Source organism: Haliotis rufescens, unplaced genomic scaffold, assembly GCF_023055435.1.
Source record: "Haliotis rufescens isolate VD_foot unplaced genomic scaffold, xgHalRufe1.0.p SCAF_1, whole genome shotgun sequence".
Taxonomy (NCBI): domain Eukaryota; kingdom Metazoa; phylum Mollusca; class Gastropoda; order Lepetellida; family Haliotidae; genus Haliotis; species Haliotis rufescens.
In genome coordinates, this window is record NW_025963779.1 from 41098748 (window position 1) to 41124363 (window position 25616).

Sequence of the window (25616 nt, forward strand, 5' to 3'; positions counted from 1 at the left end):
GAATATTTCACCTATATGACAGTGGCCAGTGATGAGTGATGGAGAAACAGTAGAACCCATGTGACTTTCAGTAGGTACTGTGGCGGTCCTTCCCATAAAGGTAGAAACATGAGGAGAAAGACTATATGTCCCATCGTAGCACCTTAGTCCACTGGGCCAACGAGGCCAACCCTCACCTTTATTATGATGATTCTGTTTGCCTAAAAATATACTGACATACATGTGCCTCAGCAATTATATTTTAAACATGCAACCAAACTTTTTAACTTTATTTTTAGCACACACGTTCTTCATGAGCAAGGCCAAATATGGAAAGAAGGTAGTTAAAACACTAGTGGGTCACCGAACATGCGGCACATGCAAGTGGTGGATGAGGAATAGACCTGGACTACCAATCCGAAAGCACAGATGTGTCCTAAATCACTTCGGTAGTGCTCGGTTAATGGAATGTAAAAGTGGGGTTCAAGGCATCAAGGAGCTTTCTGAGGGTGGAACTCCTGTTGATTACCTGGAAGGAGACGGTGATAATACTATGATTGCTCATATCAAATCAGACTTGAACATTACCATGAAAAAACGGTTTGATAGAAATCACGTCGTGAAAAACATAGGGAAAAGCTTATATGCCTTGCAAGGAAAAAAGCTCAGTAGGAGTGTGATTATGCACATTCAGAAATGTCTCAAATATGCATTCGCCAAAAACCAAGGGAACAAGGAAGGACTGGAGAAAAATCTCAAAGCGTTGATTCCTCATCAATTTGGAGATCACAGTTTATGTTTTCCCAGATTCTGTGGCTTCAGACGTACATCATCAAATGAGAAGTATACTCATAAAAGTTTACCCTACAAAGCAGCTCTCAAAGATGATGAACTACAGTCAAAGCTGAAAAAACTGTTCAAGCCAGTTATTGCTAATGCTGAACAATATGCTGATTTAGGCTCCAGTCAACAGTGCGAACATGCAAATCGCGAAGTCACATTGAGGGCACCAAAATCTTTGCATTATGGAAATTCAGAGTCCCTGGACTTTCGTGTTGCAGCAACAAACAACAGCCTTTATTAATGAAGGACGAAGCTATGTGTCTGAGGTATATATTCAACAGAAACTGCTTTTTATTGTTGTTTGTTTTGCAAAAATGTGATTCAACTTTGCTTTTGTTTTCTTTTGATGCATGCTTTTTCATGTTTATTTTATATGTTTTTGAATTTATGTTGGTTTTTCCTGTTTTTTGTATTTGTAGACTTTCAAAGCAGGGTTACAGTTCCAGTGTTGTAAGTTTGTTTTGTATTTTTCAATGACATACATGTTACAAAAATATTTTTTTATAAAGTATTCATTTATATTGTAAAAAGAAATTAATAAAACGCTCCTAAGTAAAAGATAGTCAGAAACAGAACAACAGCATACTATTTTGTTCAGGCTGTGTCAGCAACTCATCCTTCTATTTCAGGTCAACATGGCAGCAGGAATTTCTCCCGGGACATTTTCTGTAAAATATGCTGCTAAGCAAATGAAGCGCAGAAAACGTGTACAACTAAAATCCCAATTACCCTCAACAAAAAGAAGACGTGTTACCCTGAAGCAGGAACGTGTAATTGCACAGGGAGCCAATGAAGTGTTAGAAGGGACCACTTATGAGTCAGGTAAGTTTCATTTTCATTTAACAAAGAAAACTAACAAAACGCTTGTTTAAACTTTATTTTTGCCGACTTCCTCTGACTGCAAATAAATATAAATAAAAAATAAGTACCATATGGAAAAGTTTTACGTTTTATTACAGTACTTATTTCATTTCACAGGTATTGGGCATACCACTAATGTAGATGTTGAGCAGTTACCTGAAGCAGTACCCCGTGGGAAATTCGCGACTGTATCAGCTGGCAAAGAAGCTACGGTTATTACATTTGACTTGGAGACAACAGACCTAAGTAAATTTGAATTGATTATTCATCTTTGAATGAACTTTTTGAATGATTACACATTTTTTATTTGTTGTGCCAATAGGTCTGTGATTAGTAAAGCATCACCTAAATAAGCATCAAGTGATACATGTACTTATATATCATATTGTATGTACTTGGATTTTAAAGCTTGAACTTTTTTTCAGTACCGGTATGTGGAGGAAAAATGCCACATATCACACAGATTGCAGCTTCAGATATGGAAACAGGAAAGGGATTCTCAACCTATGTACTTCCAAAAGTACCAATCTCAACTACAGCTCAACAGGTTACTGGTATCATAGTTAATAATAGTGGTACAATGACGTTCAATTGGAAACAAGTCCAGCCTGAAACTGTTCAGTTTGCAGTTGACAAGTTTTGTAAATGGCCCAGTGGGTTTCCCAATGTATTCCTTGTAGCGCATAATGGAAGAAGATTTGATTTTCCTGTATTTTCATCTGCATTGATCAACATCCAGTGTGAAGCACAATTTTTCAACTGTGTATCAGGTCTTATTGATAGCCTACCTGTCTTCAAGAAGGCCTTTCCTGGACAATCGTCATACAAGCAAGAAGAATTAGCCAAGACCTTTTTGCACTCATCATATGAAGCACACAATGCCATAGAAGATGTAAAGGTCCTTGGTAAGCTTGTATCTCACACAAAGATGAAAATTCAGGAACTTGCTAGGTTCAGTTTCCCACCATCAGCAGTCCACAATCTACTTCTCTTCAACAAAGAAAAGGCCAAACATATCAAAACACTCCATTCTCTCTTAGCCCAAGGTGTCATGAAAATGTCAATTGCCGAGAAAATTGCTGGATCAGGACTGAATCTGGGTCACCTGCGCAAAATTTTTCAGCGTGATGGAGAAGATGGTCTTCACAATACATTTACATGTAAAAACTCTGAGGGACAGCCACGTGTAACAGATGTAAAGAAAACCCTTGACGATGTCATTCCGAAATTAGTGCTCTTTCTCAACAAGGACTAAACCAAGCAACAGATGGTTTGTTCTTTCAAATTTGTCATCTTCTGATGGTTATGTTAGTCAGAAATCGTTTCTGTTCAGGTCTGACTGATAAACTTGATGTTGATGTATATGTGAAAATAGAAATGCTTGACAACATGCTTTTGTTGTCTCTGGGTGCAGATGTTCATGACTAAGTTGATTATGATACTTGGAATACATGATACTGTCTCTTTGAATTTTAGAGAAACACCTGATGTATATGTATGTAATAGACACATACGCTCTTCTGCTCCCAATTTGTACATTGTAAATTGTGTATTCATGAGTACTGTATCGCATGCTTTCATTGTATATGGTCACGTAATATAAATAATGTATTGTAAATAGTGTATTTGCCTATCTATCATCTTCGCTTTCAAATCTGTAAGAAATACAGAAATGTATTTATTCATTCATATCTTTATTAGAAATGACTCATTGACATGTACATGGGTTTGACATTTCAATTGTGTAATTTTCCAAAAAATCCCAATAACTTCACATTCTTGAGAAGTATTGTCATGTAAAGGACAATTTCGCAAGTTGAGAATACAGGGGGAAAATCCAAGTGCTTTATGAGAGATTCTTTATTTGAAGTAAATATATGTAATTCTCACATGTATTACTCGTTTGTTCTTAAGGCTCATTCCCTGCTACAATATTATAACATTTCCAGGGTGAAATGATGCAGGTTGCTTGGTTGTTTTTATGTGAACTGCTGCAGGCAAGGCCAATGTCAGAGGTCAAGGTCATTGTCAAGGTGAAAAAAAAACACAGGGAAATATTCATTGTTTACACATGTTACCATCACTCATTATACTAAGTCACTATATTTAGTATTTTCGAGTTGTTGAGGCTTGGTTCTTTGTGGCATTATATTTGGTCAAACAGAAAAATAGCGGTGGGGGGTGGGGGGTGTTATTAGGATTGGGGTTATAATACTAATAAATAATGGTAAATTGTTTTTCTTTTGTCTTGTTTTTATTTTATAGTCACTTCAGATGTTTTTACAGAAGTGTTTTCATATCTATGTGTCTTGTTTGTACTTCCAGAGCAATAAATACAATGTCTCAATTGAAAAAAGACATGGAAAAAACAAGCATTTCAGAAGCCTAATTACAAGTTCATATGTTGAATGCCTCAATACACTACTTCTGCATTGAATTTACTGCTTATATTCATAAACTTACATGATTTCCCTGCTGATATATATCTATTATGAAATATTTAAGAAATAAATGCCAAGTTCATGATCATTTGAACATACATACCCCTGTTCCATGATTTAGAGTTTTGTAGAAAGGGGGGTGGGCGTATAAAGGTTAATGAAACAAATTAACTGAAAAGTGAATATTGATAAAACTTTAAAAATAAATCCAGGGAAGGGTGTATATGATAATAAAAGAAAGTGTTTTATGATTTTCAAAACTGCCCATTATACAGGGAATACCTTAAGTGTAACACTCCATATTATAAATAATGGTTGATGCATCAGGCCCTGGAACGCTCAGACAATGTAATACAATTGCGCTTTCCGATCTCGGAGACATAGAAGGATTCGGTAGACCCGGTACCGATTGTAAGTTATACGCTTTACATTTACAAGATAATGTATACAAGCGGAAAGAAGTTACATTCACGGGTAATCTAGAAGATTTAAGCGATGTCGACGTTTAAAAACACTTCTTACAATATTACTTGCAACGACGATAAAAAATGGACTATGGTCGACGCAAAAATCGAGTGGCAATTGAATATCGTCATTACCCCACCGTATGTGATGATGGCAGGGTTTGCCCTAGACATTAAAAATTGGGAGTCATTATGACCCCCAACTTTTCAGATTAGGAGTCATTCATCAATTTTTGGGAGTCATATTAACTAATCTCAGAATCTCGCTATCAGGATGAAAAATTAAGTAAACATAAACAAGGTAAGATATTAACTTTTTATATTCTTCATTATTTTAACTGTAACATAAATATCTTTGATTCACAAAGTCAAGTATATTGGGCCTAATACTCGATAAATCTTTTTTTACACTATGAATCATAAATAACTTCTATTCTAATCTTTTTAGAAACTGTGAAAAGTGCAACGTAGATCGTGATAGGTACTAGGCAGAGCATGTATACTGTTGTGTTGGTCGTCTACCACCTGTGACTCGACCTTCGTTAACTCTTTCAACACCAGTCAAACAGAAGTGTTTACTGCTGGGACACCGAGTTCCCAGAGACTCTTGTGTGATAGATGAAGCCAAAATTTATCAAAGAAAATACCTGCTTGTAAAATATATTTGCCACTACATGTTATACACCATTTGAAAGGTATGATCCTATGGTTTATAAATATGAAAGTTATGTTTTTCACATTATATAAAATAATGCATTTACAACTTTATTAAGTTCGGTGTAAATAAAAAATGTAAGCTAATACGTTGTTAACATCCAGATTAAGGACCAAGGAAGCGAAAACTTGACGATTTTCGGCAAATATAAGATTTCATAAAATCCACTTACCTATTTCTGTTTTATTTTCATTGTTTACGTAATTTGAAAATCATTTTAAAAAGAATTATACCCATTTCCCAATAACAGCGGCTGTCCGCTCAGTAACATGAAGAAATACCCCCGTTTTCGAGGCTTCGTATGAATAACACGTTCGTCGACGAAAGGCAAATGACACATCGCTAGAAAGCTTATTCCTTTATCTACACACTCGTAACATCGCCTGTTTTTTTTCGTAGGTATAACAAGCGATTTCATTGGAATAAAATTGATTTCCAATGACGCTTTCATGCCAAAATCTGTTTCGCGATTGGTCAATTTTGAGCACGTGACCTAAGGCAGCCAATCAAATTACAGCTATGATACCAAGCTCTTGAGGATAAATTTCAGAAGTTGGCGAAAGGTTTTTGTTAAATCGTTATTCTGAACGTTTTAAGCAGGAAATCACGATACATATTAAAAATATGGAACTTCGTGAATGTATCGTGCTAGGTTACGAGCTGTGACAAAGATTTTTCACGCATATATTTTTCGTGTCCGAGCCGAGAATTCAAGGCGACGAAAGCCGAGATGTCTTATATTACACGCGATTGCACAATAAGATGGAAATAATAACTTAGATGTAAGCTTGATTACTTTTAGATATATACTGGTTGATTTTATTTATTACTTTGTATAATATATTTAAAGATTTGTTTAACACGCCTTTATTTTGCTCTTTGACATGTTCGATGTGGACCCGTTGTCGAAATGTGTGTCCGAGAATTTTATTTTCAACAACATCGCGGGGAAATAGTGAATAATTTTTTAATTTATCGATAAAAAATTATAAATTGAAATGGAATACGTATTTCAGACATTGTGAAATGTGATAGATTTAATAAATGAATGATATTACAGGTAGGTCCATAAAAATATATACTATTTTGACGTGACTACGGCTTGGCCGGTTAACCCACTTACGGTGTCTGGGGACTCGATGCTTCTTGGCTGAAAACCGGCCTACGGTGTTGAAAGAGTTAACCGCTGATCATCTATAACGCTCATCAATTATTTGGACCACGAGGGTAGCGTTGTAACGAGGGGTCTCTGTATTTTCTTTCTGACAAACGGAAAGGTCTCAGTTTACTAATTGTAATGGCTGTTTCATTGCGTCAACACTGACGCAGTAGAAAATATTTTTAGCGTATTTTCAATTATTTATGCGTCAAATATGCAGGTTTTCTGCGTAAGGGCGAACCCTGTGATGGGTAAGGCACATACTTTAACTAAGATAATAAATAGTGGGATCGTACTCGCGGCTTATATCCCATGAAAACGAAAAAGTGTGTTAGTCTCTCCCCTGCCAAAAGACCCTTGTCATATGTTATTTAGTCGTCCGGCAGTAAAAAATGTTACTTTAAATTTGGTTACTGAATTCAATGATATTAAAGTTAACTTGAGTGCAATACCTAATATTTCTATGCTTATTATTGAAGTCTTGTTCGGAGATGCACCGGAAGATGCCTTCGAAATATTACCAGGTCTATCTATTAAATGGCTCAAGAAACACGAGCGTCAACGTTGCAGTATTATTCATATTGGAGCATCACCCGTTGCAACCCTAGAGGGGGTTCAAATTATTAAAAGTGACAGCATTTCTCTTTCTAAGATATTCTTGCCGTATAATATACATTTAATAAGGTTGATGTATAGTCTCAAAACATTTAAGCAAGATCAATTAAAGACTATTATATGACCGTAATATACACTATGAGTTTATATCCGGCGCTCGATGAAGCATTTGAAAAGATGGATACTGTTGATGGATTTCGATTACATCAAATAAGCAACATAAAACATCGAATAGAGAAGGATAGGGAGTTGAGACTTGGATTGTATAAAAAGTATCGCAGAGTCGTGAATACTCTGGACGGAGTTGACACCACGCTTGTAATAGCTTGCATGGGACTCGGTGTAGCAGGTGTTGGTTTATTATCAACTATAATCGCCGCGCCTATCGTGCTCGGCATGGAAATAGCGGCCGGAGTCTCAGGACTGGCAGGAATAACGATAAAATTCATTTCTCGTAGGTTGCAAAAGAAAGCATTAAAACACGATAAGATTCAGATACTCGCCGAAGCAAAGTTGAACAGCATTGAGGATCAAATTTCGACAGCAATGGCTGATTGTAAGATATCCGAGGAGGAGTTTCGTTTAGTGCTGTCGGAACTCACCAAATACAACGTAATGAAGCATGAGATTCGATCAAAATCTCTAAGACCAGTGGTATTAGAGAAGACGAGAAAAAAAAGTTCATAGAACAGGGGAGACAACAAGCGCGTCAATTATTCCGTGCCAAAACCAAAGCACTGGTTGGAGATTAAAAATAAATTGCTTACTATCATTAGATCACATTTAGACAAATGCTTACATAAATATATAATAATGGAGAATTACAACATTTATGTTCATTGACAAAATTATTATATCAGTAATGTCAAACCAACAAATGAAGAACACAAAACATTTATGTTCATAGACAAAATTATCAAATTGAGAGAATTACCACAAGGTATATATTATATCAGTAAACCAAACAAATACAATCATCAATTACCAAGAAGAATATATAATCTGGCCTACTTGTAAAATAATAGAGAAATTTATATCATAGACTCCAGGTGGTGGTGAGCTGGAGTCAATTTAGCTGAATCTCATGACTATCGTTGAATCACATAATTATTTTGGCATAAAAAATTCCATCTGTAGTAGCAGTATGGGTTTATAAATCCGGCTCCAGTGGGGTTGCGGCAGAACCATCATTACCTATACTACTCTTGCAACAAAAAAAACCCGGGACAGCGTACCAGCGATTGTCTTTGGGTGAAGGTTCTGTTCACAATCCCACTTTTGCACCGCGCCGTCGCTGTCCCCATGACGTCACGTGACCAAAGGTCAACTCTTCACATCACTGCCTGTCGCCCGAGCTTAAAAAAACATACTTTTGAGGTTTCTGAAGCCAAAGTGGGGAGGCAAGTCTGCTGCGGGTGGGTCCTTAAACGTAATGCAGGATAAGTATACAAATGTAAAAAATATTTAGATTTTACTAAATTTTTAACTTATCCTGCATTACTCCTGCATCTGTATCGGACGGTTTGGAGGTGGGAAATCCTCACAATACAGAAACCTAAATAATTCACACCCTGAAAATACGACAAAGATTGGTCGGTAAACCGTTTAGCAGAATAGTTGAGAGAAAACGCTAATACGGTAGGGTTATTACAATGTGGCAAACCATTGCACATGGGAATTAAAGAGTAGTTCCCTATACATTTTTAGTAATAAAGACAACGAGCTCATCAGCCAAATCTTTACTTACTATATAATTAAAGCCCTGATGACAATAACTTGTCTTCCACTGGCGAAATCTGATCGATTACACCGGAAAGGAAAGGCTCTGTATAGGGTGAATACATTATTTGCGTCGAGGGTTGGTAACTTGCTGAGCTAAAACCAACGGCCCAAAACTCCGTACACCTTCAACGTCCTCGAGAGTCACATCGCGAAGATAATGACTTGCTAAAACTGTGTCAGACCTCCAAAAACATTCCTTCCATTTACAATTGCTGTGTAAGGCCATGGTAGAGGCTAATGCCCTGATCTCATGAGGATTATTCGTTCTTGGCGGATCCAAATTGGCGATCGAATAGGCCTGAAGGATGACTGCGCATAACCAGAGATATGGTGTTGCGACTGACCTCGGTCGTGGACGTAGTAGATACGGGTATAAATAACTGCTTCCTCGAACCACGCCCAGTCTTGGAACGGCGGATGAAAATTTGCAGTGCCCGTACCGGACATAATAGAAGTTCACCCTCATCTTCACTGCCCACAATCGTCGATATTGGTGGAATGATGAAGGAACGATCGGGTTGGCCTGGTTATTGATTCTTGGCAATAAAATCCTAGCACAACCTGAGATGCACCGCGTCCCATGCTCAAAATGAACCCAGGTGATGTCGATCGCATGTAATTCGCTCACCTGTGCCGCCGTGGCTAATGCCAAAAGAAACATTGTTTTCTTGGTGAGGTCATAAAAAGAGGATGAATTGAGGGGCTCAAAGGGGGATCCTCGCAAACCTCGAAGTACCACGTTCAGATCCCATGCAGGTGGGCGGAACTTGGTCTTCTGATCCTCAAGCCTGAATGAGCGTAATAAGGCCTGTAGTTCCGGGATCTTAGTGATCTTACGATTATCCAGAATGGCCAACACTGAGTTAAGTGCAACCAAGTACGTGGTAATGGTGCTACCTTTCAAGTGCCTATGGGTACGCAAATATAGGAGGTATTCAGCTAAAAACTGAGGGTCTTGACCTTTTGGCTTGCAAAATGTTTCAAACGATCCCCACTTGTCATCGTAAAGGCCTCTAGTAGAGGGACGATGAGCAAACGTTATAGCTTTTGCTGCCCGAGCCGAATAGCCCTTTGCACTTAATGCCTTCTTAAGACGAACCAACCGTGCTGACAAAATCTGTCTGGTGTTCGATGAGGCAATTAGCAGTGAGGGTGGATAAGTAGGTTGGACCACTGTTGGAGGGGTAGTGGATCGTTTTCTGCTACCTTTCTGAGCTCGACGAACCACCCTCTCGCTGGCCACCAGGGCCCGACCAAAGTCTGAGCAAGTATTCTTGTCTCTTTGATCTTTTGTATTACCCTGGAAAGTAGAACTGGTGGCGGAAAGGCATACGCTTTTAGTCCTTCCCAAGGAATGCTGAATGCATCCACCGCCCAAGCCTTCGGATCTGGTAACGGGGAGACATACGTTAAGAGTTGGTGATTTTGGCAAGTTGCAAACAGGTCGATGTTTGGTTGCCGAACTTCCGAAGCAATAATTGGAATGCTTCTGTGTGAAGTTTCTACTCGGTGGGTGCTACCCTGTCTGGGCGTGATAGAGCATCGGCCAGAATGTTTCGACATCCGGGAATGTGCTGAACTATGAACCGTAGTTGCAGACGATCCACTAGATGGAAAAACCCGAATGTCTGTTGAAGTAGAGAGTGGGAGTGTGTTGTTCCCTGATTGCGCAGACACCACACCACAGTGCTGTTGTCTGTGGATATGGAGAGTTGGGCTGATTGTAGTTGATTCTGCCAATGGGATATGGCTAGAATTACGGCTTCCAACTCCAAATTGTTTATGTGCCACTTCCGATGAGCGCTTTACCATAGCCCTGAGACTGTCTGGTCTTGTAGGTGAGCTAACAACGAGTGTGGTCTGACGTTGATTAATGAATAATTTGCATACTCGTATATACAAGAGGCCGACGTATGGTTCTCAGTAGGAAGTGACAACTTGGAGACGATGGCTCGCGATATTTACAGTTTTACTTTATACATGTAGATATATACATACAAAAGACACTATGTGCCAGGTCAGCACATAGTGGTAGTGGTTGTTGTCTAGATGCCCCGGAGCACCCAGCCTAACCCTAGCTAGGCTAAGGGTAAGACCTTTCTTTCTTCTTTCTCTCAATCTCTCTGGACCAAGGCTTATATAGCCAAGGTCACCTGACATTTAGTAAGTAATAAACATAAATGTAAACAGTAATTCATCAGCAGGATGGCAGACGGTCGATGTACACAAAAATGTGGATTAACAATTAGGATTAGCATCTTATAAATAACAGCAATTAAGTGTTTCAAGGCATATAGATGTCATGGCTCCAGGGTAATGAGCCTTTGCAATTAAATGTTCTTCAGACAATGGGTGTCATAAATCAGTCGCTATGACAACTTCCCTCCATTACGTGAAGCTTAGACCCTAAGCTTACATGAGTCCAAATTGATATGTGTGAACTTTTTCACCAACGAAAACAACCATGCAAATGTGAACAAAATCAGTTACAGTAAAGTATGGTTATAACGAACTCAAGGGGACTCCTAATTTTAGTTCGTTATAACCGTAGTTCGTATTCATAAGCATATATACAGCCTAACTACAGCGAATAGTCGGGACCAAAAAAAAAAGTTTGTTATATCCGTCAGTTCGTTATAAGCATGTTCGTTATAACCGTACTTTACTGTACATGAAATCCTTCCGCAACAAATATATCTATGCAATGAAGGTATGAAAGTGATCATCTAGCCAATTTGATTTAGTGCCAGTTTGAAAACTAACCAAGTGATCTTTGTAATGTGCAATTTCACTACAAGATAATTACCGCTTTGCACATATTCAATAAATATATCATGGAGGTTCTTTGAATTCAGGAGTCTGGCTTGGCGGTGCGACTCAGTACCGAATAATGATAATGAGTAATGGCATATAAAGTACAAATTAAACATCTCAGCAAACAGTTCGCATAAAGAAATTTAAAACCAGGAGTCTAACTTTACCGCGCGACTCAAACGGTACTTGTGGGTTCTATTGACCTTTTAAGTACAATGGGTGCTTTTCCCGTGTCTTTGACGGAGCTTGCCCAGATATTGTGGGTGCGATGCCCAAGAAAAAAATCCTTAATTCCGACATCAAAGCTCTGAAATGCTGAATACTGCTGTGCTGTTAATTACTTTATACTGACATACAATAAACATATGTGTGGGGGTGGCTCACCCAAGAATATCCCTAATCTGAATTCAAAGTCCTAGACAATACATTGAATTTTGTACCAAACTGTGCACATTAATAACTTGTAACAAATGACAAATTTTGTCGTTTAGATTTTTGAAAATATGAGTCGAGCTTTAAGGTGTGACTCGATAACCCTACAGCTTAGGTTTGTCTGGGTCCTAGCTGCAACTATATGTCTGGCGTAGCCTGGAGACATTTCAAAGATTCCCTACACAATAACTTCAAAGATCTAGCTTGACTAAAGATGTAATTTGGAGTATATTGCACATATACAAAACTGAATTTTGGAAAGACACATTTTGGCATTAGTATACTGGCTTTGATTAAACATACCTGGATGCACTATTCAACAGTCACACAATACATATCCTTGATTGAGCCCATGTAAGTAAACACAAATTAATTAGTAAGTCCCCATGAGATAACTTGTACACAGTGTCCATCTTGTAGGTGCCTGTGAGGCGGTTTCTGTATTGTGCAGGGTCTGCATGAAGATGGCTGTGGTCGGGTCTCTGTGGGATAGGTGTGTATACTTCTTATCTTATGTCATGTGCAGGAACGACATCTTGAAGGGGAAGTCTTAGCAGTGTTGCTAAGATATTCGAGCAGGGAAGGTTTAGGATCGGAGAACATGTTCTTGATCGGAGAGGTTCTTGTTCTTTCTTCAATCTTGTTACAGGCCGTTTCTTCGTTCTTGGTGATTGGCCTCCAGGAAGGTATTATATCCTTTTAATAAGAGACTGTCACTTCCTACAGTTTTGTGAACCATATGCCATGCTGCAAAGAGGTACAGGAAAGGACAGACTAAGAAGTCTGTCATACCCGATAGATCCACCAAATTAACAACGCGTGTGGTGTGACGTGATTAATGAATAATTTGCATACTCGTATATACAAGAGGCCGACGTATGGTTCTCAGTAGGAAGTGACAACTTGGAGACGATGGCTCGCGGTATATACAGTTTTACTTTATACATGTAGATATTTACATACAAAAGACACTATGTGCCAGGTCAGCACATAGTGGTAGTGGTTGTTGTCTAGGTGCCCCAGAGCACCCAGCCTAACCCTAGCTAGGCTAAGGGTAAGACCTTTTTTTCTTCTTTCTCTCAATCTCTCTGTACCAAGGCTTATATAGCCAAGGTCACCTGACATTTAGTTAGTAATAAATATAAATGTAAACAGTAATTCATCAGCAGGATGGCAGACGGTCGATGTACACAAAAATGTGGATTAACAATTAGGATTAGCATCTTATAAATAACAGCAATTAAGTGTTTCAAGGCATATAGATGTCATGGCTCCAGGGTAATGAGCCTTTGCAATTAAATGTTCTTCAGACAATGGGTGTCATAAATCAGTTGCTATGACCCCACCCCTGAAGGGAGGCGTCTACGAATAGGTGTAGATATGGGGACAATCCTGATAAAGAGACTCCTCCTAAGACATTCGACTCTGATCGTCCACCAAAGGAGGTAAGGTCTCAGATGAGTCGGTAGCATGATGGTCTTGAGTGGATCCTGACTCCTGATGTAAGGGTTCAGGAATTGTTGTATTGGGCGTAACTGTAATCCGCCTCTGTTGGTTAGGTCCTGGGCTGAGGTGAGTAACCCTAACAACACTTGTCATTGGTGAAGTGTGCGTGATTGACAAAGAGCAGGTGACAGGAGGCGTAAAATCTTGTGCCATCTGTCCCTCGGGACTGACAGGAGGTTCTGATCTGTTTGTAATAGTCCTCCTATGAACTGGAGTCGAAATGATGGAGTTAACTCCGACTTCGCCTCGTTGATTATCCAACCCAGTTGATATAGTAGCCTTCTGGTGAATTCCCGGTGGCATAATAACATCGGTGTGTGTTGATGACACAGGAGACAGTCGTCTATGTACGACTCAAACCAAATGTTCCTCAGGTGTAGAAACTCAGTTATGGGCTTCATTATTCGTGTAAATAGCCACAGGGCCACTGAAATGCCAAATGGGAGTACTGCCCACTGTAGTGGACCCCATTGAACTGGAACCTGAGGAATCTGTGATCGTTGGGATGGATCAGTGTGTGCAGATATGCATCCTGTAGATCGATACTGATCAAGGAATCGAACACTTTTATGATGGTTCTGAGTAGTCTCAATGTGAATAGGCGGAAATAGGGTGGACGCTTCAGATAACGCTCGTTGAAGACAGAGAGATTGTGTATCATTCTCATCTTGTCTTAGCCCTTCTTGGGTACCCGGAAGATGTGAGAATAAAACCTGGGTGTTAACGCTTGGGTGTGTATAATCTCTACGACTCTCTTTTCCAATAGTAAGTCTATGTTGGCCTTTAAAGGGATATGTTGCTTCCTTGGATAATTCCAAGGGAGGGGAGCCGTGGTCAACGGAGGAAAAACCTCTATGTCTAGTTCGTAACCGTGGCGTAGAATGTTGAGAACGTAATCGTCCCTGAGGATGCTCCAGTCTCCCGCCTACGGGGATATCGACAATTGGGACGACTGGGGGTAGGAGATCCCAGTCGTGACTGTCCAACATTTCAATGTTTGCCCCTCCTATCGCCTCCCTTACTGTGGTATTTACTACGTCGGGACAAGAACCTTGAGGTTTCCCTCTGCCACGCCCTTTACCACGAAAAGAATCTTGCACCTGTCTTTCCTAAGGGACTCACATCTAGGCCTGTAATTGCCTGACTTGCCTGATTGCTGGGGAAAATTCTGAGAAACATGCTCCAAAGCCTTGAGTGCCATTTCATCCCTAGCATAACTGGAAACTTTGGCATGCGTGTCCGAAATCTGTTCGTTGAACAGAGATGAGGAAGACCAAGGTTGACGTAGCAATCTGCGCTTAAACTCTTAGTCCCAAGTAGATAGGGGTTGAAAATCAACTATAGTTTGAAGGTGATCTAGTCGGTTAGGATTATCCTGACAGATCCTGCTCTACCGCACGAGAAGACGATGCAAATGCTGATAAAGGTTTTAATACCCTTCAAATTTCTGTTTCAATAAACGCAACTCTGGTCTCCTAAACCTTAAGAGTCGTAGGCCTTGACGAGCCTGCCATTCTCTGTATATCCTCATCCAAACTATGTCCCTGGTTTGCTGCCTCAAAGCCATGAATAGGAAATTCATTTTTCCTAAACCTGGGAGGCTAGAATGACGGCATAAGTGTTAGCCTGGAGAAGTCCTCATCCAAAGATCTTATCATATCTGACATCATAGGGTCAATCGAATCGATGTGGGATGTGTCCAAATAGTACCTTTTTTATCCACCCCACTACCCGTGGAAGGTACTGAAATGAGGCGGTCAGCTACCCAATCAGGCACTTGTGCCAGGCTAAGGTGAGTATTCCATTCAGTCGAGGAATCTCCCTCCTCACCATTAGAAAAATCTGATGAATCAGACCTATGTTGATGTGTACGTCTAGATGGTGAAGGACTTCTACTCTGATGTGAAGTTTTACCTCTGACCGAGGGCTTAGATGAACTGCCTGGTGACAAGGAATCATGAGTTGATGTCCAAGTACGAGCAGGTGTACTGGTACTACTCAACGAAGAATGTACTGTATTATGGCTCACAATAGGAGTATTATATACATTAGTCACTTGAGTAGGTGGTAAAATATGTGCCTTAGATGTAATTGATGCAGGTGTCTGATACATAGGCGTAGGCGTAGGCGTAGGCGCAGGATACAATTGTGTCATAGACTGCTGCCACATGGATTGTAGAAAATTTTGCATCCAATTAGTGTTTGGAATTGGCATAGGCGCATAATATCGTACACTGATAGCCCTGGGGCTGATGTCATTGTAGATGCGCTTGGGTAGTAGGCATTGGCTGCGCTCGGCGCAGGCATATGAGGCGCAATGCTCAATGGTGTAGACTTGAGTCTGGCTTGGGTTGGCGCTACCCCTGACAACGCATCTTGAGGCGCTGGCGCACTGTCTGCAGAAGTAACAGACGTAGAATTCTCAAAAGACTGCAAATTAGGTCCAGTTATAATATGCCCAACATTCTCCAGGAGAGAGGATTCCGGCGGCATGTGCACCTCCGCAGTGACAGTAACGGCCGACCTATTATCCCTCAAAGATAAAGGTTGCGTCATAATGATCGAATCCTGTCCCTTGCTCATTCGCGATAGAGACATTTTCCTTTTCTCACGACGTGATTGCTGCAAAATACGTTTGTGAGTAACCTGCCTATACCTCACGAAACTCGTTGGAGAGAGGTTTACATAAAAAACACATAGAGAATTTGGTGCACAAATTTGCGTACATGCCAAAGAACGTGGATGAGGATCTTTAATAGATTTTTTTCCACGACAATTAGTACAACGCGCAATCATAGGTTACGCAATAATATACTAGAAGAAAAGGGAAAAAAAGGGCAAAATTTTCGAACGAGTTGAAAGTGTATAAATGATTGAATATATACAACTCAATGAACCGCCAAAGCTAGTAGTATTGAAAACAACATATGAAATATGTTATACATACATAGCCGATAATTGTAAACAATTGACTACCTGACAGGCAAACAATTGTAACACAATTCAAAATGGCGGGGAACAGATAGCACGTGGCGGGAAAATAGACAGTCTTTTTTCCGCCTCAGTACATCAAATACAACTTCACAACATGTTGAAAGTAATATGAAAAGAATACATCACCCATCGCAGATGAATTTAGAATGGTAGACGAATTTCAAGGTCCAAATAAATCCAAAACCGAGAGCTCCGCTGGAAACGTCCTAGCTGTGTCGCGACAAGCAGTGATGTGAAGAGTTGACCTTTGGTCACGTGAGGTCACAGGGACAGCGACGGCGTGGTGCAAAAGTGGGATTGTTGAACAGAACCTTCACCCAAAGACCATCGTCAGTACGCTGTCCTGGGTTTTTATGTCGCAAGGTAAGCAGTGAATGCATTAAGGAGTAATGCAGGATAAGTTAAAAATATCCTATCTCACACTTTGCATTTCTCCCTTCTTCTTTGTTTCTATGTGGGAACGTGCTTGAATCCTGTTTCCAGCTTCTGAAAATAAAAATAGCCACCCAAGCCCCCCTGCATCTCCATGGTTACATTCAAAAGCTAGGTCAATTACGTGCCTCTTGTGTACGCAGTGCCTGCTTGAACTGACCATGCGTGCCCCTCTACCAATTCATTCACTTTTGCAGAGCTTTATAAGGCTAGAGTAATGAGATGGGGGGATTGTCGGGTGGGCCTATCGCGTGTGAGATAGGATAAGTATAAAAATATACAATATATACTAAAATTTCCAAATTTTTAAACTTATCCTATCTCACACTTTGCATTTTATCCCATGGCTGGATGATGGGCCGCAGATACCCTAGCCTGTATAGACTACAACTGTGAGACATGCACGAGGTAGCTGGGTCTAGACAGTGTAATTTTGAATTTGTTTAAGAATTTTGAAAAGCGTCGAGCATCTAAAAGACATGAACTCGTGAGCGGGAAAAAAACACACGATCAACTGGTGTTAACGATCCAGATATGTTACTCAAACGATACAGCATGAGATCGGGTATATATGCCGAACGTTTTTTCCCGTATGTCATCGTACATATAAAACGACCGCATAGCTGTAAACGCATAAGCGAAACGGCAGATGACTTAAAATCAATTCTGGAATCTCCCACGGACCATAGAGTGTGCTAGGTTTGGTAACTCTTTTAACGCTTCGTCATGGTTATCAAACACATTCAAGTGTATGAAGCTAACCAAACTGAGAAGAGTAACGATCGACAATATTCCATAGCAATGGACGCTCGAACCAAAACCCTACATCACAGATACCTGAGGCAGAGGTGAGTGGAATAAAGGTTCGAGACACCGATCTTTTGTTGTTGTTGTTTTTGTTTTGATTTTGATCGGCCATACCGAATGATGACTTTGTAAATTAAGACTAAAAGGTCTCTACAGATGAGCTAATCCACCCTCCAAAAGGGACTCAATCTGGGAAACCCGAACAATATAAAAACACATAACACCACGTAAATGTTTAATGATTTATTCTGTATATACAATTGTAACCCGCAAGGATTACGTAGTATCAACAGTTTATGTTCTGCGTGAACTGGGGCAAGACAGTTGTGTAAAACACCAACGAACTGAACTTGTTGAGCCCTTGTACGATTGTGACTGAATGTATCTGATCGGCCGCACCGATTGGTCACTTCGTAAATTAAGACTAATAGGTCTCTACAGACGAGCTAATCCACCCTCCAGAAAGCGAGTATGCAAATTATTCATTAATCAACAACGCATTGGTCTGACGTTGATTAATTAATAATTTGCATACTCGTATATGCAAGGGGCCGACGTATGGTTCTCAGTAGGAAGTGACAACTTGGAGACGATGGCTTGCAGTATATACAGTTTTACTTTATACATGTAGATATATACATACAAAAGACACTATGTGCCAGGTCAGCACATAGTGGTTGTGGTTGTTGTCTAGGTGCCCCGGAGCACCCAGCCTAACCCTAGATAGGCTAAGGGTAAGACCTTTCTTTTTTTCTCAATCTCTCTGGGCCAAGGCTTATATAGCCAAGGTCACCTGACATTTAGTAAGTAATAAATATAAATGTAAACATTAAATCATCAGTGACATACTTGCACATCTCATTCAGGATGGCAGAGAATGTAAACAGTAAATCATCAGTGACATACTTGCACATCTCATTCAGGATGGCAGAGAATGTAAACAGTAAATCATCAGTGACATACTTGCACATCTCATTCAGGATGGCAGAGAATGTAAACAGTAAATCATCAGTGACATACTTGCACATCTCATTCAGGATGGCAGAGAATGTAAACAGTAAATCATCAGTGACATACTTGCACATCTCATTCAGGATGGCAGAGAATGTAAACAGTAAATCATCAGTGACATACTTGCACATCTCATTCAGGATGGCAGAGAATGTAAACAGTAAATCATCAGTGACATACTTGCACATCTTATTCAGGATCGCAGAGAATGTAAACAGTAAATCATCAGTGACATACTTGCACATCTCGTTCAGGATGGCAGACAGTCAATGTATACAAAAATGGGGATTAACAAATAGGATTAGCATCTTAGAAATAACAGCAATTAAGTGTTTCAAGGCATATAGATGTCATGCTCCAGGGTAATGATCCTTTGCAATTAAATGTCCTTCAGAAAATGGGTGTCGTAAATCAGTCGCTATGACAGAGCCATGTCAAATGGGAAATGCGTCGGCATTGAGACCTTGCCACATGATCGCCAACGCCTCGTGCTCCCAAGCCCGAGGGTCGGGGATTGGAGATACGAATCAGGATAGTTGAGCGTTGAAGCGGGTGGTGAGGAGGTCTACTTCCGGGGCCCGATAAAGTTGGCAAATCCATTTGAATGATTGTGGATGAAGAGACCACTCGGTTGGTGATTGTCTGTCTGGTCGCGACAGGGAGTCTGCTATGACGTTGGATATCCCCGGAATGTGCCGAGCACGGACATGTATGTTGAGGGAGTCGATGAGATGAAAGAAGTGAGAGCAGGGACATCAACTTCGTGGACCCATCCTGTTGATCGACCACACTACTGCCGCATTGTCGGACTGGATCATGAGGGAGGAGGACCGGAGGAGGTTCGACCAATGTGAAATTGCGAGAATTGCTGTCTTGAACTCTAGATTGTGATGTGAAGGCAACGTTCTACGTCAGACCACCACCCTGCTACTTGCCGATCTTGAAAATGTGCTCCCCAACCATGTCGACGAACAGATGGAGGGACGGGACGAATGGCGTCAAAGAGACCCCGTTGCAAACGTTCGACGCGACCAGCCACCATTGAAGATGAGGGTGGAGATTGAGCGGTAGAGATATCAGCGTGTGACAATCGTTGATCCTGATCAAGGGCGCGAGAAAACATTAAGAGGTCGCAAATGAAGTCAATCCCGTACAGTGAGCGCCTGCGCCGATGTTAGGAGGCCCAGGAGTTGTTGAAATTGGCGCAGTTGAAGCGGCTGTTTGAGTGCTAACGGTACGAGACATTGAATCTTCACCCACCGGTCGTGGGAAACAAACATCAGACCTTGCTGAGTGTCGAAAGGGCTCCTATGAATTGGAGACGTTAGGTGGGAATGAGACTTTTGTTCATTGATTAGCCAGACGAGTTGTCTGAGAAGACGCATGGGGAAGGCGAGTTGTAGAAGGAGGAAATCGGCATGAACTTGAAAGCAGTCGTCTAGATAAGAATCAAACACAATCCCGCGAAAATGTAGCAACATCGAGATGGGTCGGGTCAGGCGGGTAAAAAGACACTGGTAATTGGTAATGGTGGTCTTGAAAAATGAACTGGAGGAAATGACGGTGCTCAGGATGGATGGTAACGTCTTGGAGATCGAGACTGACCATATAATCGCTGGGATGATTGAGCACACAAAGGAGCGTGATCGACGTCATGCGAAAATGTGGTGGGGTTTCGAGGTACGTAGCGTTGAAAGTCTTCATGTTGAAAATGAGCCGTAGTTTTAAACTGCACTTTTTGGGGACAAGAACAAAGGGGGAATAAAACCCAGGGTCGCGTGAAGTGCGCCGAGACATTCGATAACGTTTTTTGCAAGTAATGTTCCTACAGTGTCGATCAATGTTGGTAGCTTCCTGGCCGGATATGTTCTCTGATGGGGATGGAACATCGTAGCTGGCGGTGCGATCATCGGTAATCGATACTCTTGTTGAAGCAGCTACATCACGAAGGGGTCTGCGAGCATGGTCCAATTGCTTGCAAAGATCTTGAGTCTTCCGTCTACGGGTGTGGCTGTAACGGGAACTGCTGAGGGCGGAAGTTCCCAGTCATACCGATTTGAAAAGGAGTCAAGTTCCTGCCGAACCTCCCCTTTGGGTCCAGTAGAGGAGACCGATCAACCCGAGGAGGGCTTCAAGCCCCGTTGACCTCTTCGACCTCTGACGCGCCCTCGAAAGGGATTAGGCCCGGGAAGAAATAAGCTCACGTAAATCGCGCTGGGCAGGAACAAATTGGGGATATTGGCGATCCTTTTTCTGTTGATCCTCCAATTGTCTTTTCTTTTCTGGAGACGTAGAAGGTCCACCTTGACCTGAAGGCTAGAATCTCTCTGCACGTCCTGTGCGACCTGTTGTATCTCGCCAGCAAATAAGGAGCGGGAAGACCAGGGTTGCTGATACAGTTTGGCCTTAAATTGGTCATCCCAGGAAGAATGTTGCAGCACATCAAGGCGATGAAGAGCCGTCATGGAGCCGGCATGGTCAGTGAGGAGGTTCAAAATCTGTGTTGCATAAGCTTGTCTTGTTTAAGGTTGATTAATCCCCGAGTAAAGGCCTCTTCTTGGGAATGAGTAGAAGGAGAGACGGAGAGTGTGTCCATGACAAAATAGTAGACAAGAATGGGAGGATACTGTGGTATCCAAGTGCGTTAGGTCCCAATCTTCAACCACGTAAGACTAGGTTGAGCACTTCTGAGTAGAAACGCCACTGTCAGTATCGGGAGAGGTGACCGTAGTAGACATGCCATGAGTGCCTGTGTCTTCAAGGATAAAGCAGGGGGATATGAAGACGATCCGGTAATCGACAAAAGGATGCGAAGGCTGTATGTAGGTTAGAGTTAATGTCCAGTAAGACCGATCTGGGAGGGAGCGTGAACTTGGATGAACTAGCCGATGGAACTGTGAATCCGGAGAATCTATCCGCAGCCGAAGTCATCTGCTTTAACTGCAATTTATCAGCTATCAAATGCATGACCGATTCTGGGTCCGCTGGTTTTCAAAACTCCCAACCGAGGAAGGCGTTGACGAGGGATCGTCAAGAACGCCTGACGGATGTGAACTGTCAGTTGGTTTAGCCTGGATACCGGGATCTCCCGAAGTAGAGGCTGAACCACCCGATCCGGGAGGGGTTGAGCGGGAGGCAACCGAAAACAGAACAGGATCAGTAGGTTGAGGAGTCAATGAAGGATCCGAACAGTGAAGGAGGTCAGTGGATATTGCTTTCACAAGAGAGTCAAACGATGGTTCCGAAGTCTGTTGTTGATCCCTGTGATCCCAACTTGTGGGTAGGATAGGTGGACAAGGGTCGGGAGGAGCCAACCTAGAAGGATTACGATCGGGTGATCTGTGCGCCGAACGAGAATGGCTCTGAGAATGACTTCGACGATCACGTTCTTTATACGATGACAAACACCGATCCTGTGAACTGTGAGACGGATAGGCGTAGCCGGCAGAAGAGATGTAGTCAGGAAACCATGAGTAAGGGTATCCGAGACGCTGGTAATAAGAGTAATTTTAGATCGGGTAGGCATCCCATTCTCCGTGACAGGCCGCATAGGTATCAACCGCTGACAAGGTTCCGTGAGGATAGCCACTATGGTGGTAGTCAACGATGGATGACCAGTCTCTGCCGTAGAGAGAACTGTCTGACGGGTGGTTAATTGAAGACGATCGGGAGCGGGAATGATAACGCTCATGGTAACTCGATCGTGAATGCCGATCCAGGGAGTGAGTTCTCCAATCCTGTGAGCTGGAACGCCGATCCTTGGAGCGGGAGCGCTGATCCTTGGAACGAGAGCGCTGATCGTGAGGCGGGAGTGCCGATCTGTCGTCTTGGAGGGTGAACGTCTTACTGAAGTATGATGATCTAAAACGACCCGAGATGAAGTCATATCGATGGCCGTTTCTCTAGCCCCCGCGAGGGCAGAGCGAGCCGTATCCAAGAGCAGGATTTTGAATGGACTGGAGCAATCGGTCGCTGGTATAACAAGAGCGGGACCCGTGTTGGTCAGATAGACCGAGCGCACATCGACCTGCGTATCTGTGGAGTGGTGGTCTGTAAGGAAGCTGTCTGAGAGGGTGTTGTCTGTGACAGAAATTACAGGTTTGACAGGATTGTCTTTTAGGTGTGATGAGCTGGTACTAGCTTTGGAATCCCCTGCTTTGGAACGGTGAAACTTTAAAAGCCAAGGTAAACTTTAGAAGCCAAGGTAAACTTTAAAAGCCAAGTTAGTTTGGGAATGACATTCCGCACATTGGGAACCCAGGGTGCACTGTCCCCGACAGTCGCAACATAATGAGTGGGGATCCGACATGGAATAGGTACGTCTGCATTCTTTACAAGCAGGACGATGATTGTCCTTCTTTCCCATATTACTTAGGATACTCGAACAACTTGATGAAGGACAACATTTCTGTGATGTTTCAAACACAGTGGCAATGAGAAAGAGAATGAATTGGTAGAGGCGCACACATGGTCAGTTCAAGCAGACACTGCATGCACGAGAGGCACGTAATTGACCTAGCTTTTGGACGTAACATGTTGATGCGGGGGGGGGGGGGGGGGGGGGGCTTGGATGGCTATTTATATTTTCAGAAGCTGGAAACAGGATTCAAGCACGTTCCCACATAGGATCGAAGAAGAAGGGAGAAATGCTAAGTGCGAGATAGGATAAGTTTAAAAATTAGGCATCAACCACCAATCTCTCAAAACGAGATTAAAAGTATCACTAAGAGTAAAATCCTCCAAAAGTGGCAAAACCAATATCAGAAATCAAACTGAAACAGGTGCTCCAAAAGCCACTCAAAAAACCAAAAGTTCTTCATATATCCAAAAAAATTGACAAGGTAATAATCAAATTACAGGCAGGGAACACTAAACCAAACTCTCACCTACATGGAATCGGAAAACGTCAAACAGGTAAATGCCCTCACTGTAGCCAAAAAAGAAACACCTGAACACGCACTATTACACTGCACACACCACCAACAACACAGAACAACCCTCAAATCCACAATAAACTGCAACAACTAAATGTCTCTGGCAACACTTCTAAAACCACTAGGGGGGCACAGGTGGCCCAGTCGTCTAAGGCACTGCGATTCGCTGTGCAGAGTTGCGTCCCTTGGGCACGCCAGAAACCTATGATTGTGGGTTCGAATCCCGGTTCGGCCCAATTATGTTTCTAGGTTTATCAGCACCATACTCGTGCTCGTGGGTTTCACCGAAGTGGTAAACGTCTGAGACCTGCATCACTTCGGGCTTTCCTCCCGCATTAAGCTGACACACCACGATATAACTGTAATACTGTTAAAAGCGGCGTTAAACCCAACTCACTCACTCACTCACTCATTCTAAAACCACTAAACAAAGCATTAGGCATATTCCTAATTATAACAGGCCTACTAGGCCGCATCTAATAAGCTACAAAATCATGCTATCACCAATTTAAAACCCTAAAAAAACACACACAAAAACAAGCATGAAATACTCATATCCCCGACCAATATGACATGTTCGGTTGTGTGCAATGCATTAGCTCCTGTGAACTATGTTCACTGGACCTTTTTTGTAAATGGCCCAATTGCAGCACTATACAAAATTTTTTACTGGTGTTGTTTTGCCATCTGCAGTTTATGATAGAATACGTACGGTAACTGTATTTGTAATGAGTAAAGATGAGACATATGGACGAACAACTTCCTTATTACAATTAGGAGCGACGTTTCGGTGTAGATTCTAACACCGTGATCAAGGAAGTGAAGTACAGAGTATGGTTGACAAGAATATATACAGGATAGGAGGCAGTGTTTATACAGTTGAGTAAGTTTAAGATCAGTTACACTGTTGTATTTGTAATGAGTTGTGTTATTACTTAAACAATAATCAGAGAAGTAAGGGAGTTCTTACTTTACTTAGAAATCAATGAGAGCAGGGGTCACCATGAGGTGTACTGAGAAGTACAGCACCAATCATTTGATGATCTGAGTAGTAGACTGGAGTCTGGAATGCTACAGCACTGGCATGATCAGTAAAGTCCAGTGTACCTCCAAGACAGTGAGTTGGAGAGTGAATGAGTTGAGTCATTTTTCGCAAATTAAAGTAATCTTCAGGTTTCAGTTTTTCACTCAGATCACAGTTCAAATCCCCAGCAACTAGGACATGTTCACATTCATGCTGCTTGGAGAGATCCTGAAGTTTCAGCATGAAGTTAGTCAGTGAATGCGACAACCTTGTCCATGACACTTTTGGAGGAACATACACACAAGCAAAGCAGAACTTGCCAACAAGAAAGGAAATGTATTCAATACTGCGGGATGACATTATGTGCCAAGTTTGGTGAAGAAATATGGTACGGTTTTAAAGATCTGCTCCGGAAATGAGGACTAACGCCATTTTCAGTCTAAGTCAAAGTCGTTGCCATGGAAACACGAAATATAATTTTTTTTAAATACCAAACTATCAAAAGGAACCAGTTCACCACTAGACCTATCTCTGTGCCAAGTTTGGTTAAGATATCTCTCATGGTTTTTGTGTTCTGCTCCAGAAATGAAATGTGACGGATGGACGGATGGACGGAGGTACGGAAGGACGGACGGAAAGGCAGACGGATGGCACCCATTCCTATATCCCCCTTCCACTTCGTGGCGGGGGATAATAAAAAACTCTTGAGCCACCAGGTGTATGCAAAAGAAACTGACCCACTGCTGCATTGAGTGTTATTTTCTTCACTATTATGTTGTGCCTTTGACCTTCAATTACATGTT

The 25616-nt window shown here is 41.6% G+C and overlaps 2 protein-coding genes across 5 annotated transcripts in view; one reads left to right on the forward strand and one right to left on the reverse strand.

The window, feature by feature from the left end:
• Positions 1–25616, reverse strand: part of LOC124121070 (leucine-rich repeat-containing protein 61-like) — a 158481-nt gene that overhangs the window by 106451 nt on the left and 26414 nt on the right. The window lies entirely within an intron of this gene.
• On the forward strand, positions 1052–2748 carry LOC124121067. The gene is made up of 4 exons (XM_048396545.1): positions 1052–1088; positions 1242–1272; positions 1452–1644; positions 1801–2748. Exons 1-4 carry the CDS (start codon positions 1063–1065, stop codon positions 1956–1958), a joined length of 408 nt encoding a protein of 135 aa, XP_048252502.1. The 5' UTR covers positions 1052–1062; the 3' UTR covers positions 1959–2748.

What these genes read in the sequence shown, in the direction of transcription:
- LOC124121067 (XM_048396545.1), top strand. Translation starts at nt 1,063, where the DNA reads ATGAAGGACGAAGCTATGTGTCTGAG. An exon ending in GACGAAGCTATGTGTCTGAG is followed by an intron (nt 1,089 to 1,241) that starts GTATATATTCAA and finishes TTGTATTTGTAG; the next exon opens with ACTTTCAAAGCAGGGTTACA. An exon ending in AGGGACCACTTATGAGTCAG is followed by an intron (nt 1,645 to 1,800) that starts GTAAGTTTCATT and finishes TTCATTTCACAG; the next exon opens with GTATTGGGCATACCACTAAT.